General features: G+C 41.7%; 1 protein-coding gene across 4 annotated transcripts in view; it reads left to right on the top strand.

The window, feature by feature from the left end:
- Nucleotides 1-16,045, top strand: part of LOC130909991 (glutamate receptor ionotropic, delta-1-like) — a 261,884-nt gene extending 245,839 nt beyond the window's left edge. For 3 of the 4 annotated variants that reach the window (XM_057826984.1, XM_057826982.1, XM_057826985.1), the window contains 4 exons: nt 2,093-2,259; nt 7,089-7,329; nt 13,153-13,285; nt 15,276-16,045. In XM_057826984.1, the coding sequence (XP_057682967.1) occupies nt 2,093-2,259; nt 7,089-7,329; nt 13,153-13,285; nt 15,276-15,679 (945 nt within the window). In that variant the 3' untranslated portion in view covers nt 15,680-16,045. The remainder of the gene's footprint in view (nt 1-2,092; nt 2,260-7,088; nt 7,330-13,152; nt 13,286-15,275) is intronic. The other variant, XM_057826983.1, reaches the window with a different exon arrangement.
- The last annotated feature ends 496 nt before the right edge of the window (nt 16,046-16,541 follow it).

Below are 16,541 nucleotides of genomic sequence, written 5' to 3'. Positions count from 1 at the left end.
GCCTTGTAAATCTGCACTGCCCCCTAGGGCCTGGCATGCGGAATTGTGACATTGTTCGAATGGAGACGGGCTCATATAAATGCAAATTTAAATTTTTCGTATTCCCGGAGAGTCACCATGTAAACGTCCCCTCAAACTCAACAGGAAATGACCTGTAAATGCCCTAAAATGAACTGCAAGTGACCCGTAAATGCCCTGAAAATCGGACAGAATGACTGAATGCTCTGGTTTCGAATGAACGAACGTTCCTAGTCTAAATGGATTGGGCGTCGAGCACCGTTAATGCAGCCTTAGAGTTAACAGACACTAATATGGTAGAAGATTTTGGTAGCAACTTGTTGGTTCCTTTTTATTTTATTTTATCTGTTAGACAATGACACCTTTTTAAAACGATATCTCGATTTTTGGTAGGAGCATAGCGATAACCTTTTGGGATTACAAAGTATCACGATATACAGTGGGGCAAATAAGTATTTAGTCGACCACTAATTGTGCAAGTTCTCCCACTTGAAAATATTAGAGAGGCCTGGAATTGTCAACATGGGTAAACCTCAACAATGAGAGACAGAATGTGTAAAAAACCCCAGAAAATACCATTGTTTGATTTTTAAAGAATTTATTTGCAAATCATGGTGGAAAATAAGTATTTGGTCAATACCAAAAGTTCATCTCAATACTTTGTTATGTACCCTTTGTTGGCAATAACGGAGGCCAAACGTTTTCTGTAACTCTTCACAAGCTTTTCACACACTGTTGCTGGTATTTTGGCCCATTCCTCTATGCAGATCCCCTCTAGAGCAGTGATGTTTTGGGGCTGTCATTGGGCAACACGGACTTTCAACTCCCTCCACAGATTTTCTATGGGGTTGAGATCTGGAGACTGGCTAGGCCACTCCAGGACCTTGAAATGCTTCTTACGAAGCCACTCCTTTGTTGCCCTGGCTGTGTGTTTGGGATAATTGTCATGCTGAAAGACCCAGCCACGTCTCATCTTCAATGCCCTTGCTGATGGAAGGAGATTTTCACTCAAAATCTCTCGATACATGGTCCCATTGATTCTTTCCTTTACACAGATCAGTCGTCCTGGTCCCTTTGCAGAAAAACAGCCCCAAAGCATGCTGTTTCCTCCCCCATGCTTCACAGTGGGTATGGTGTTCTTCGGATGCAATTCAGTATTCTTTCTCCTCCAAACGAGAGAATCTGTGTTTCTACCAAAAAGTTTTATTTTGGTTTCATCTGACCATAACACATTCTCCCAATCTTCTCCTGGATCATCCAAATGTTCTCTAGTGAACCGCAGACGGGCCTGGACGTGTACTGGCTTCAGCAGCGGGACACGTCTGGCAGTGCAGGATTTGAGTCCCTGGTGGCGCATTGTGTTACTGATAGTAGCCTTTGTTACTATGGTCCCAGCTCTCTGTAGGTCATTCACTAGGTCCCCCCGTGTGGTTCTGGGATTTTTGCTCACCGTTCTTGTTATCATTTTGACGTCACGGGGTGAGATCTTGCACGGAGCCCCAGATTGAGAGAGATTATCAGTGGTCTTGTATGTCTTCCATTTTCTAATAATTGCTCCCACAGTTGATTTTTTACACCAAGCGTTTTACCTATTGCAGATTCAGTCTTCCCAGCCTGGTGCAGGTCTACAATTTTGTCCCTGGTGTCCTTCGACAGCTCACCATAGTGGAGTTTAGAGTGTGACTGACTGACTTTGTGGACAGGTGTCTTTTATACCGATAATGAGTTAAAACAGGTGCCATTAATACAGGTAACGCGTGGAGCCTCGTTAGACCTCGTTAGAAGAAATTAGACCTCTTTGACAACCAGAAATCTTACTTGTTTGTAGGTGACCAAATACTTATTTCCACTCTAATTTGGAAATAAATTCTTTAAAAATCAAACAATGTGATTTTCTGTTTATTTTTTTCCACATTCTGTCTCTCATGGTTCAGGTTTACCCATGTTGACAATTACAGGCCTCTCTAATCTTTTCAAGTAGGAGAACTTGCACAATTGTTGGTTGACTAAATACTTATTTGCCCCACTGTATCACCATTTCGATATTTTGTCACACCCCTAATGCTCCACACAGGCTAAGAAGAGTCCGTACGCCTTTCTGTGGGACATGGCGGTTCTGGAGTACGCGGCGCTTACGGACGACGACTGCACCATCACCGTGTCCGGCAGCGGCGTCAGCAGCAAAGGTTACGGCATCGCCATGCAGCACGGGAGCCCCTACAGGGACCTCTTCTCGCAAAAGTAAGACATCACAAACAGTATGCGTGACATCATAGTTCACCAAAAGTAGACGGAAAAATACAAAAAAGTCTCCAGGTCATCTGTCTGGGGAGTCAGCAAAGATTTTTTTGAAGGTTTTTTGGCTAGCTGTGACAGCTTCAAAGATCCTCACAGCCAACAAAGATGGTGAGAAGTGCCACTCGGACATTGCGCTCACAGCTGCAGGCAAAATGTTACTTTTTTTCTTCACGGTGGGAGAAGTCGTCTCTGTTAAAGTCAGCGAAGCTGACAAAAATAAAGTCCTCAATGTTCGTCACGCTAGTCTTTGTGCAAAGCCGTACATTTGGAAGAAATTCATTCCAGCAAATTGATCCCAAAGTGAGTTGTGGAATCATTTAGTGAAATCTCCACTTTGCATCAGCAACAAAACTTCTCATCCGTCTGGTATCGATTGACTCGCGGAGTGGAAAGGCGAAGCAGACAACCGATATGAATGAAAAACCTCTGTGAGGTCGTGTGATGTCACGCTGCCAAGTTTCAGTGATGGTGGATGTTGCTATGGAAACAGTGCTGTAAGGTCCAGGGGGCAAGGTTAACAAGTTCTGTTTGTGTACTTAAGTCTGTGATTTGCGGTAAACACATTACAACCAAACTTTGGACACTTCTCTAGTCCGTTTTTAAAATGATCACAAGGTACCTGGATTGGCGTCCGCGTTCTACCCGGCGAGCGCACGATATGACTATCTTGTCAGAAGAGTTTAGCGGGGGATCATAACAATTCTTCCACGCGGGTGTCGTCCAAATGGGAGCTGAAAAGGTCGAGCGCTCAGCTCGGGGTAGGACAAATTGGACGTGACGGTCTTCACCCTCCCACGACGGCTCCCGCGAGGCGTCCGGGTTCAACGCGCATCTGAGGGACGACCAATCCTTACCTCCTGCGCTTGCTCCTCTCGTTAATCCCTCTGCTGGTTGGGGATTCGTGTGTGAATAAAGACAAAGTTCCTCGTGGTGGAGAGCAGTTTGCTGCCATTGAAGGTGATGGATGTCCAATCCGTTTGAACTGGGAGAAGATAGCAGCGGATAATCGTTCGATCAATGTGAATGAGTTCCCTAAGTATACAGTACTAGTTAGTTGGGAACACTGCATCGAGCCGCCTCCCTCTTACTCCGATGCAGTAACAAAGAAGAAGTAAAATCAATTGAATTGCTCTCAAGCTGAGAAATAACACAGTAGCGGTCCTCAAGCCGCTCCCGATGACACTTAATGCAGGATGATTGCTTTCAAATGATTGAAAATCCCCTCCGAAGTCCCGCCTTCTCGCCCCCCAAACATTGATTATCGCCGTCTGGTGAAAGAGCCCCTTAATGAGATTGGAATTACAACAGTGGCAGCTAAATGGCTGCCTTGTTAGACTGGCCTGTTTCGCCGTGGTTTCTCAGATGTTGCACATCGCCGTCGAGACATGCATTCTTTGCACCAGATAATAGCCGTGGAGGGGCCATGGTTTGTGGCTTTGCTGCTAAAGAACTGTGTTGAAGTGAGCTGAAAAACTTCTTTCAGACACATGTATTGCTTTGGCCACATTTTAGTTTTTAGAAACTAACGTGAGTAAGTGAGTTGAAGAGCTTGACATAGGTGAAAGCAGTGGGTTAGTGATATCGTGTTTCCAAAAGACTGTGTTCAAGTCAATTTTAGAGTTCCATTTACATAATGGTTACTGGTGCACGATAATTATTGGTACGATAATTATCGGTCCGGTAATAGGAATTATGATGTCATCCTGATAAATCCAATAACATTATTAATCGGACCGATAATATGTACTGTGCTAGTTTAACAGTTTACACACTAGTATGGGAAATCAGTTGACCATTTGCGGGGCAATCCTGCCACCTGCTGGTCAGACTAATTCGCTGCATCTATTTTTTGTTACAGTAGTTTGGTTCATTCACTTACACATTGCGGTGTCTAGCGGTAGCATTGACAATCGTGAATGCTTTCGCCTCGGAAATATATGTCTAAGTATTTTATGTTTACTATAACGTATGCATGTGCAATATATGTTTACTTCTGTGGTAAAGGGTCATATGTACAGAAGCTTGAAGAAGTTGTGTTATAGAGGCCAGCCAATGCTTAAGTAGCTCAAGCTAGTGTGCTATGCTACACCATATAGTATAATATGTAATAGTTGGGCAGTGCAGAAGTGAAACGCACTGTTTTGTTCTGTCATTATTAGAGCTGGGAATCTTTGGGCACCTAACGATTCGATTACGATTACGATTCAGATGGTCCGATTCGATTCTAAAACGATTATTGATGCACCCCCCCCCCCCCCCCTTTTTTTTTTTTTTTTTTTTTTTAAATATTTTGTACATTTGTTCCAAAATTGTTCAAAAATACTCTCAGGCTAAACCAAACTACTATTTCAGTATCAAGTTAACATATAGCAGTAAACAAATATACAAAAATAACAGTAAATAAAAAACTCCAGTCCCCATTCTGTATCAGCAGCTTTAAACTACATTCAATTAATTTAATGTTGTGAATCAACCGTTAAAGTTGTTAAAATTGCTCCCATTAATCCATAATTTCCCTTTTGTCAACTTTCGACATGTGAAAGTTTTAAAACTATTTTAAAGATAGATTCAAGTCAATATTTTACCGATTTAGGAGTATTTTAGATAAAAAGTTAATTAGGTTTGCTTGGAAGGTTCGCTACAACAGCCTTGCAGAGAAGTGTACTGCTTTAAGATGGCGGCCGTTTACTACGTCTGCATCTAGCTTTTTGTAGATGTGCTGCAAACGCTACCGCTACCGTAGTGTATCTACTCTTATATAAATGATATCTACCGTAACATTATGTGGATGACGTACTTTTGTAGCAGCTTCAGGTATGTTGTTGTGTTTTCTCGTGGCATGAGTTGAGCTAGAGCCGTGAGTAGAGCATTGGCATTACCCGAGGGGCCGGGTAATGAGAAGCATGATGTTTAGCTACTCTCGCACCGTTGCTCATTGACCGCGCGGCGCGCTGAGTGTGTTGTACTTCCGCTTTAATTGGCATATTTCAATAATCGGAATTTGGATGTTTGTGAATCGTTCTCGAATCTTCCACGGCCGAATCGCGAATAATCTAAGAATCGGAAATTTTGCACACCTCTAGTCATTATGAAAAATCTGGTGAGATCAAGGCAAATCTATGTTAAATCCACCACTATTTTTCTTTTTAAACCTCTAGGTATTAAAAAAACTCAGGTTATACATTTAAAAAATATATATATTATCGGTTATCAATATCGGTATCGGCTTTGAGGAGCAGGAAGTTATCGATATCGGTATCAGTTTCAAAAAATGGATATCACGCACCCCTAATAATGGTAGTGCTATGGTGCCATGTTGTGCCACCTGAACTACATTTAACTTAGTTGAATAGCTTAATTTTGACAAAAGTATTGCCACTGAACTATTTTCGGGTGTTTCGCAGTTCTTTTTCAATGAATGTCATGATTTGGTGCCACTGTTTGGCATCATGTTGCCAAGTAACTGTGTTGAAACAAATAAAAAGGAATTCTACATAAGACATAAGTCGTGATTTGGTAAGGCCTTGGTGTCACAGAACTATGTTGAAGTGAGTTGAAGAGCTTAATTTTAGACGAAAGCAGTGGTTTAGTGAAATCTTGTTTCCAAAAGTCAAGTCCGTTTTTAGAGTTTCATTTATGTAATGGTAGTCCTACGATGCCATGCTGTGCCACCTGAACTACATTTAAGTTAGTTGAATAGCTTAATTTTGACAAACGTAGTGCCACTGAACAATTTTCGGGTGTTTCGCAGTTCTTTTTCAATGAATGTCATGATTTGGTGCCACTCTGTGGCATCTTGTTGCCAGGTAACTGTGTTGAAACAAATAGAAAGGAATTCTACATAAGACATAAGTAGTGATTTGGTAAGGTCTTGGAGTCACAGAACTATGTTGAAGTGAGTTAAAGAGCTTAATTTAGACAAAAGCAGTGGTTCATTGAAATCTTGTTTCCAAAAGACTGTGTTCAAGTCAGTTTTAGAGTTTAATTTATGTAATGGTAGTGCTACGGTGCCATGCTGTGCCACCTGAACTACATTTAAGTTTGTTCAAGAGCTTAGTTTTGACAAAAGTAGTGCCACTCAACTATTTTGGGGTGTTTCGCAATTCTTTTTCAATGAATGTCATGATTTGGTGCCACTGTGGGGCATCTTGTTGCCAAGTAACTGTGTTGAAACAAAAAAAAAGGAATACTACGTAAGACATAAGTGGTGATTTGGTAAGGTCTTGGTGTCACAGAATTATGTTGAAGAGCTTAATTTAGACAAAAGCAGTGGTTTAGTGAAACCTTGTTTCCAAAAGACTGTCTTCAAGACAGTTTTAGAGTTTCATATATGTAATGGTACTGCTACGGTGCCATGCTGTGCCATCTGAACTACATTTAAGTTAGTTGAAGAGCTTAGTTTTGACAAAAGTAGGGCCACTGAACTATTTTGGGGTGTTTTGCAGTTCTTTTCCAATGAAAATAGTGCTTTAGTGTCACTGTGTGGCATCTTGTTGCCAACTGTGTTGAAATGACTAAAAAGGAATTCTACATAAGACATAAATAGTGATTTGGTAAGGTTTTGGTGTCACAGAACTATGTAGGAGTGTTTTGAAGATCTTAATCTGTTTTAAAAAAAAATTTAAATTGTGCTTGGGCGACATCTTGGTGCCAAAGGAACAATGTTGAAGTAAACTGCGTGATGCTTCGGCTCCATGTAGGGGCCAAAGAACTATGTTCAAGTGAGATGTTGAACTTCATTGAGACAAAAGTCGTGTGTCTGTCCTCGGCAGGATTCTGGAGCTTCAGGAGAAGGGCGACCTGGACATCCTGAAGCAGAAGTGGTGGCCGCGCACGGGCCGCTGCGACCTCAGCAGCCACGCAAGCGCGCACCCGGATGGTCGCTCGCTAAAGCTGCACAGCTTCGCCGGCGTCTTCTGCATCCTGGCTGCCGGGCTGCTGCTTGCCTGCCTGGTGGCAGGGCTGGAAGCCTGGTGGAGCAGCAACCGGTGCCGGCGCGAGACGCCCAAAGAGGTGACCGAGCTCGGGCGGCGAACCGGTCGGCGGACGGGCGACGACGCTGCCACGCTCTACTTTAAGGATCCCGACTTAGTGGAGCTGCAGTACACCCAGCTGTAGACGGGGGGCGCCGCGCGGAAGATTGAAATCAGATTTGGTCTGTTCTCCCAACATCTTCCATACTTTTTCCCCCATATCTCTCTCTCCACATTTCAACAACACCAAACTTTGATTTATTTATAACTTTATTTTACCCACAATACAGTACAAGTGAGTGAAAGTGCTAGTGTTATTAATACTTAATCGGATGTGCGCACACATACAGTAGCATACTATACACATTACACAATACACATATATAAAATACATCATACACAAATATGCATTACACACATACAGTACATTTAATGCACAAAAACACCATAGCACACAAACTCACACATCACACACAGCATGAAAATAAACATTCAGATATACACAACACAGAATACAAAATATCCAAGCACACAAAACCTACTGTTAAACAAAAAAACACTTTTTTTGGGTCTCTTTTATCCCACCATCTTCCCTTTTTTTCTGCACATCTCATTGCCAACACTCGTAACTTTAATTCCCTCACAACATTTTGTGTACACTTGAGTGTGTGTTTGTGTTAATTATCCCTCCTCAGTTGGACTACAATAGCTCAAATGCTTTGCACAGTTTGTTCAAAATGCTCAAACTTCCTGTAATTAAAATTCTCATTCTATTGTTGGAACATAAAAAAAATACACTTAATAACTACACAGGCATCAACATAGAAGTATACAATTGCAGTCAGAGATACCGTATGAAATGCTCAACTACAGTTGTGGTCAAAAGTTTACATACACTTGTGAAGAACATAATGTCGTGGCTCTCTTGAGTTTCCAGTTATTTCTACAACTCTGATTTTTCTCCGATAGAGTGATTGGAACAGATACTTCTTTGTCACAAAAAACATTCATGAAGTTTGGTTCTTTTATGACTTTATTATGGGTTAACAGAAAAAGTGGTCAAATCTGCTGGGTCAAAAATATACATACATGGATCTGAAAAAGCGAATCATTGACTTGAACAAGTCAGGAAAGTCACTTGGAGCCATTTCAAAGCAGCTGCAGGTCCCAAGAGCAACAGTGCAAACAATTGTTTGTAAGTATAAAGTGCATGTGTATGTAAACTTTTGACCACAACTGTAAGTGGACGTTGTATAGAAGTGCGGTATTTTTACATACATCATATAGACCCTACTCACGTGACGTCACAGCCACGCCCCCGCGCCATGTTGTCCGGATACTAGTCATGTTAATGCATTAGCGCTTCGTAAATTCCTCCTATCATGGCGTGTTTTTCTGCTCGTTAACATTAATAATCAAAATGGTGAAGTCGTGTGTGGCGGTCGGTTGCAAAAACAGAGAAGATAGACGGAGAGACTTGAATTTTTACCGTATTCCGAGAGACCCGAAGAGGAGACCGAGATTGACTGCTGCAATTCGACGAGAAAACTGGGCTCCAAACGACTACCACAGATTATGTAGTAGTCATTTTATATCTGGTAAGATGCATTTAATATATATTTAGAGGGTTTTGGGCTGGCAACCACAATTAAGATCATTGCTAGGCTAATCGCCGACAACATACACTCAGACGTTGTGAATGAACTACCTGAAAATATATAATTATAAGGGGATAATCAGACAGTTGTCATACAATTAATTTACAATTTCACTATTGAGGTCAAAAGCCAAAAAATAAATTCAACTAGGGACAATCTGGAGTAGTGCTATCGCACTTCATATTTATTACGTATTATATATGTATATAGTGAGAGTGCTATCGCTAAACCATATAAACATTAAAAGCCCTAGCTCCATTGACAAATGATATGAAATACATTAGACTTGACAGTGGATGTTAGCAAGAACAAAAGATTTTGAATTGAACATTTCGTAACTCACCTTCCGAGCACAAGATTCCTGCCGAATTTTCGTGTACGAGGAACTGTTTCACCCAACCAGCAACGTAGCATTTATAAGCCTCCAAGTTTTTCAAACTTTCGTGAGAATAGGCTGATTTTGTGTGGACAAGATAGTTGTAAATATCAGGATATCAGATGTCAGGCGAAGCCAGCGGGTCGAAAAACATCGATTTAGGCATCAAATACGGATCTGGCGAATGGATAAACTGAAGCTTTTCCACGTAACGCCTTTTATGCAACGGATCCAATGAGTTTACAGCGTCAGATAACACCGGGGCTTCCATGAATTGCTCTATAACTTGCTCGACTAATTGAAAACAATCAGAATAGGTCTGAAAAAGAGGTACAATATGGCGGCCGGAAACAGCGACACGCCCATTTTGTGACGTAGGTGAGTAGGGTCTATAGACTCATTTGTTGCAAGTGAAAGTTTGGAAGTGAAACTTTCTGAGGTGATAGTTTATTCATAATTCAATGACTGGCATTGACAGCAATGGAGGTCCTATGCATTTTGTCTCTACCAGTCAAAATGGATTGGATGTTCATCGCCGTCAATGGCAGCCATTGAGTTAAATCCCTACACATCTCTAATGTTAGCATTTTTACGTCCCTATACACGAAACAGCCCTCAAAATTCATATGGATAATATAATTACCATGCTCTAAATATAATTTAGCTTTTTTTATTGCTCCACATTCGTATTTTTCCCACCAAGCAAGCACCTAAGCTCACGGCTTAATTTCAGCGAAGCCGCCCGAGGCCTTCGCCGTCCAAGGAGCGTCTTTAGCCGCCAACGCGCCGAGCGCCTCCTCCGTGGCTTTATTGTTCCCTTTTTATTCTCCTCAGTCGGCTGTGAAACACGCTGAGCCAGAGATGTCCGACACCGGCTTGACAGATCTTCATAAAATCCTTCATAAGATCCTTTTTATCAGCTTCACAAGCTCCTGCGGTCATCGTAATATCCTTGTAACATCTTGTAAAAAAGGCTAGATGACAAAGTGTTGCTGGTGCACATGAAGTTTGTTTAGTGTGGCACAGCATGAAGACATGTGATAGCATGCCATAAGCGTTGCTATTTGGATAGAGGCAACCATGATTACGTTACATTCATGAAATTTCGTTCTGAGTTAAGGAACTATTTTGAATGAGTTTTATTTCATTACAAGTAGTGCTATGGTGCTATTTTTTCTGGCGTCTGTAGGAAATTATACTCAGTCTCGGTGCGGATTTCTTTTTGCTGTTAGCATATTTTCTGCAAGTGAGTGTGCGGGATCTAAAAAGACAGATTTTGTTCATGTTATCAATAGGGGTGTAACAATACAGTGGTACTTCGACATACGATCTTTTCGACAGCCGACGTAAAATTTGACTCGCTATTTGTTTCTACATTAGGGGTGTGACAAAATATTGAAATGGTGATTTATCGTGATACTTTATATCTAAGGGTGTAACGGTACATGTATTTGTATTGAACCGTTTCGGTACGTGGTGCTCGGTTCAGAATGGACGCGTACCGAACGAGTTTGTGACGTAATGTAACCCTTACTTTTCGAGGCTGTGAGTCGATCGGGTTACAGTTTCTTTGTGTAGATTATATTTACTCTGTCTTCTCTACTATAATGAGGACCAACACGGTAGGACAGTATAACCCAGAAACGTCAACGGCGCGACAACATGGCCGCCACGAGAACGCAGTGAAACACGGGCGTTAAAGTCAATCAGCCAATGCACATCAGTCGCAGTGCGGCCGCGTGTTAGACGCGTCCCAGAAGCAGCTCAACACGACGCACGCGAAAAGAACGGCAGAGTTTATTATTTGACGCGAGACGCGACCCTCCTGCGTCAATACTACTACCCGTAGCTAGGATCGGTTAGACCGGAAGTCACTTGTGTAAAAATACGGTGCATCCGGTCGATTTTCAAACTAATATGCAATCGTAACCCACTTTTTGAGTCCATCAGATCTCTTGAGTGGTAGAACAGGGCACAGTTGACTTGTCTTTGTTGATTTACTGCTGTCTTCTCTGCTTTAATAATAACCAATACGTCCCCGTGGTTAATACAAAACCCTCCTACCACAACAAAACAAGTAGGAACTAATATTCACATAGGAACTAAAGTTATACAACATAAAATGTACAATATAAATGAATACTACATCACATTTGTAAAATATAAACACATAATAAAATAAATAATAGCCCATTTAAATAAAATAAATTGAAATGAGCTAAAACACCTGTAATTAAAGAATAAGAATAATACACAGATCCTGCTTACACAATTAAATGTATTAATTTCTGCGTGGCGCTTTAACTTGAGAAAATCCACCAATAAATCTTTTGAAAACTGTTCATAAGAAGAAAAAAAAGATTCATTGAGGCATTTCATTTGTAAAATACATGTTAAAATCTTTGTCATTGGGATTGCTTTTCTCTTTAGCACAGGACTTCTTTTTTCTTCTTTCTTTCAGAAAGAAAGCTGACCAATACGCGGGGTCTGAAAGGCAAATTGTTGTTGGATTATCTTTAAATACCCACTACATTTTAAGCAGAATTCTAGCTTTGTATAGGCTAATGTTCGTATTGTTGAAAGCACAAAGGTGTGTAATAAACAACTAGCACATTTATATTTTGCATTTTGTTTTCTTACTGTACCGAAAATGAACCGAACCGTGACCTCAAAACTGAGGTACGTACCGAACCGAAAATTTTGTGTACCGTTACACCCCTATTTATATCCCAATCGATATGCTCTTGTCAAGAATCGAGATATCGCTTTAAAAAGATGTCAATATTTTTATTTAAAAAAAAAAAAAAAAAAAAGGAACCATCAAATTGCTACCAAAATCTTCCACCATAATAGTGTCTCAGTGAACTCTAAGGCTGCCATTGGTGGTGCTCGACGCCCAATCCATTTAGACTGGGAACGTTCGTTCATTCAAAACTAGAGCATTCACAGTCATTCGGTACGATTTTCAGGGCATTTACAGATCACTTGCTGTTCATTTTAGGGCATTTACAGGTCATTTCCTGTTGAGTTTGAGTCACTGTACTTAGATCCTCATCTATTTATTTATTTATTGTTTAATACTGTTTAAGGCTCAGCTCAGGTATTTTATTATTTTATGTTCTTTATCTGATTACTCGAACTAACTAGTTCATCGATAAATCGACTACTAAAATGATCGAAACCTGCAGCCCTTGAATGAACATTCGTTAATTCGCTGCCATCCTCCCAGTTCAAATGGATTGGACGTCTGCTAGTGATCAACTCATTCCAATTCACAGCAGAAGGATGAAAAGAGCTTGTTTTGCTATTTATCATAGAATATCCTAGAATGATTTCCTGATCCACGTATCGATAATTGTTGTACCACCTTATCGTGAGATCATCGTTGTCGTGAGCTTTGTATCGCAAATTGTATCGTGAGGTACCCAGAGGTACGACACCCCAAGTTATCAATAGTCCTGGAATATTTTTTGGCACGCATTATGCCATTCTTACTAAAAAAATTGCTATTTCGTGAAGTTAAAAGTTGCTCAGTTATTTAGTTTCATTAACTATGAATACAAATTTCTAAAATACAAACGACCTTTTACCATCTGTCTACTTATTTAAAAAAAACACCAAAACATCCCCTTGCCACATTTCACCACCCAACCCAACAGGAGAGACAAAAGGTCACGGCGGGTCCCTCAAGTAAAGCGTGAGCAGCCGTCGGTTTCGGGGCTACGTGGGGTCGGCGGGCTTTACGGGACGGCGGTCACCGTGTGTGTCTTCCATGTGGACGTCATGTGTGTCCTCCTGTGATTGACGCTTGCTGTGTGCTGTCGTGCAGGTCGCTAAGGATTACAGGCTGGCTTTGGTTTCGGGTCCGTTGACTTATAATGACTTTGCTACGTCCGAGGGGAGGAGGGACATTTGGACAGACAGAGGGAGAGGCTGGCAGGAAGCACATACCATTGCCACAGGTCAGAATAGAGCATACGTACACTTGACACCACATGTTAACATTCACAGTTTAGGGTAATAGTACAGAAACCTCACGGCAAGGCACGTCCAACGCTTTTAAATTAAGGTTCGTTTTTAGAGAGCTGTTATGGCTGAAATATAAATGTAATGCACGCATTGTACAGTACATGGTTCCCATCTTCAGTCTTCAGTACCGAGCCCCTAAATTAGTGGTTCTGAACCTTGCTAATGCTACCACCTCACGTGTTTTACATGCGTATTCACCAAACTCTTAGTAATTGGACCATTTGAACCATTTTTTTGTCCAATTCAAAACAGATACTGTCTACAGTATACAGGTAGTCCCCGGGTTACGAACAAGTTCCGTTGCTATGCTGGCGACGTAACCCGAATTTATGTCCAGCTCGGATCTTTACATCCATGAAAAAGTGGGATAATTTGCCGGATGACACAAAATGACTTTTGTCATAAGCGTTCATTAATGCTCATGGCAATGTCATGTCATAATACTGATGGTCTTATGACAGTGTTATGGCGCCACTGTCAAATAAAGTGTTACCAAATACCATAACTAGCAATTAATGAACAACTGGAACAGTAACCGAAGAAACAATTAGCACAGAACATACGTTTTGATTGTTATTTACATCTGCAGTGCTGCAATGCATATTAGGAGGCATGTTGGACATCAACAGTGTTGACAGAAGGTGGCAGCAGAGGTTGACTGTCTCCCCCAAGGAAGCAGTTATGGCAAAATGAAGCTTCTTGAAGCAATGAAGCTTTGCAGCCAATTGGTTCAAAGCTTCATGGTGGTTCATTTGATCTAACGACAGTCTTTTGATGCCGCAGTCAAATTAAGTGTTACTGGTTCATATCTTTTTAGGCAAATATCCCATAATACAGTGAGGACAGCTGCGGCTTATAGTCCAACGCAGCTTTTTTCATGTCAAATTTGGTGGGTGGCAGTTTATAGTCAGGTGCGCCTTATAGTCCGGAAATTACGGTAATCAAAGTAAAGATCAACCATTTAGATTAATTAGACTTAATAAAAAACTAAATTAAATGAAAAATAATATACTGTACTTATCAATGCTGAGAGTTGGCGGAAGAGACACCGTTACGCGACTTAAAAAAAAAAAACACTGGAGAAAAAACAGCGGACGAGACACATGTCGTAAAGTCGAAATCACGTAAGTCATGTACGTCGTAACCTGGGGACTACCTGTATTTTATCAATGCACCAAATGACCAATTTGGCCACAGAATCAGTGTGTTCAAAGGAGGAAATAACAGCAAAGTGTGGATTTTACAACAAATCAAAGAAAATTTCAATGCAAATTAAGTTTTCCGTAATCTGGTGAGTCAATCTACTAAGCAAACCAGTTTCTCCTCTTGTCAAATAGAAATCTAGTGGTTAAAGGAAATTGAATAAAACCTGTGGATTGGATATGGTGAATGATAAAAGTACAATACTTAAAACAAAATTTCTTGTGAGTGGCAGAAGGTTATCTAGATCACACGAGAAACGTTTTATTTTGATGGAGGCAGGGGCTCTGTACTTCAGTGTTCAGTCTTTAGTCTTCTGTTGTCAGTCTTTGGTTTTCAGTTCTGTGGCCTTTACCAACAAAGTGCATGCACAATGGAATCTGGTTTTGTTCCTGACTTCAGCCTAGTCTTTAGTCTGTGTATGGTCTTAGGATTTTTCCTGTGCTTTTGGGACTCGGACATCCCGTCTGTAGTCTAAAGGTATTTCCAGCATCGCATCCCATCTTCAGTCTACAGTCATGAGTCCCTAATCTTAAATCTTCAGTTGGCCAAATTTGATTTCAAACGTTGCGCCGCAATCAGCTTGGGCGTCCGCACGGCGGGGCTGGGCGACGGTCCTGTAGGACGAGGGGTTTGCATGGAGCCAGAAGACAAAAAAAGCGGCCCGTCGCCAATCTGAGCCTCTGTGTTCCCCCTTCTTCTGTCCCCCCCCTGCCCCTGCAGGACAAGGAGGTGAACCTGGAGCAGGTGCATCGGCGTATGAACAGTCTTTTGGACGAGGACTTGGTCCACAAGCAGATCCCCGGCCCCTCTATCGAGATCTCTGCGCTGGACATCGGCAGCATGCAGCCCACCCAGGCGGGTCTGATGGCCCCGGGCCTCGCTGTGACCACCTTCCTGCCCAGGGAGGGGGCGGCGCCACCGCCGCCTCATCTGAGCCACCCGCACCTTGGGGGGACCCTAGGCAGGACGCTGCCGCCGCCACAGCTCTCTGGCAGCACCACGCTGCCACCCCACCTCGCGGGCACCATGCAGTGCAAGCACAGGGCACCCAACGGGGGGCTCTTCCGGCAGAGCCCTGGCAAGGTGCCTCTCTACCAGGCAGGACCCTTAACCGCAGCCATTGACGCCACCCACAGCACCTCCATTTAGGCCCGACGGGCTTTTGGAGTCACCCTAAAGAAAGGAAGATTTTTTTAAAATCCGGCACTCTTGACTTGACTTTTCTGCTGTACATTGTTGTAAATAACAAAAAGAACCAAGTGAGCTTAAAATGTATTTTGAATATTCTCCATTTTTGAAGTTGAGTTCTAAAAAACACAACAAAACAGATAAAAATGGATTATATATAATATAAAGTATATACGTATATACATGACGCAACATGTTTTCGTAAAGTTGAGTTGAAAATGAGACAGTTAGGCGAAATTCATCGTGATTATTTTCCATGTGCCCAAAAAAAGCAACGTCGCTCACAGTTTTTAATCTCAGTCGCCATGACAACCAAGGGAAGTACTTGTTACCTTTCGTCAAAGTTCATCTTGTTTAATTTCCTCCCGCTATACAAAACTTCATTAGATGCTAAAATGTCGAATTGATTCCACCGCAGGCTGCGACGTTCAGCCTCAAACACTCCCAAAAAGATTTTTGTCTTTGGCTGCTTTGTTTTATCTTGTTAATCATTTATGTATCGTAAATGAGTGTTTGATTAATGTGCATTGTGGAGGAACGGGGGGCTCTGTGGCCCAAAGTGCAGAAATGAATCTGTTAGTCGGCATGCGGCGCCCCCTGTGGCGCTGGAGGAAGGAAGGGCTTTATTCACTTTTCAACAGACCAAATGTTCTGTTTTTTGAGGCACAATAATGTAATACGTTCAGGATGTGTTTGCTTGGTTTTCAAAGACTTTGTTCGTGTTCATTCCTGCCAGGAAATGCCAACATTTTTTTAGGTCTAGGCTAGCTTTATTTAAAATCGAAGGAGACATATTAT

Source organism: Corythoichthys intestinalis, chromosome 21 (assembly GCF_030265065.1).
Source record: "Corythoichthys intestinalis isolate RoL2023-P3 chromosome 21, ASM3026506v1, whole genome shotgun sequence".
Classification (NCBI taxonomy): domain Eukaryota; kingdom Metazoa; phylum Chordata; class Actinopteri; order Syngnathiformes; family Syngnathidae; genus Corythoichthys; species Corythoichthys intestinalis.
This window is presented reverse-complemented; position numbering and strand designations above follow the sequence as displayed.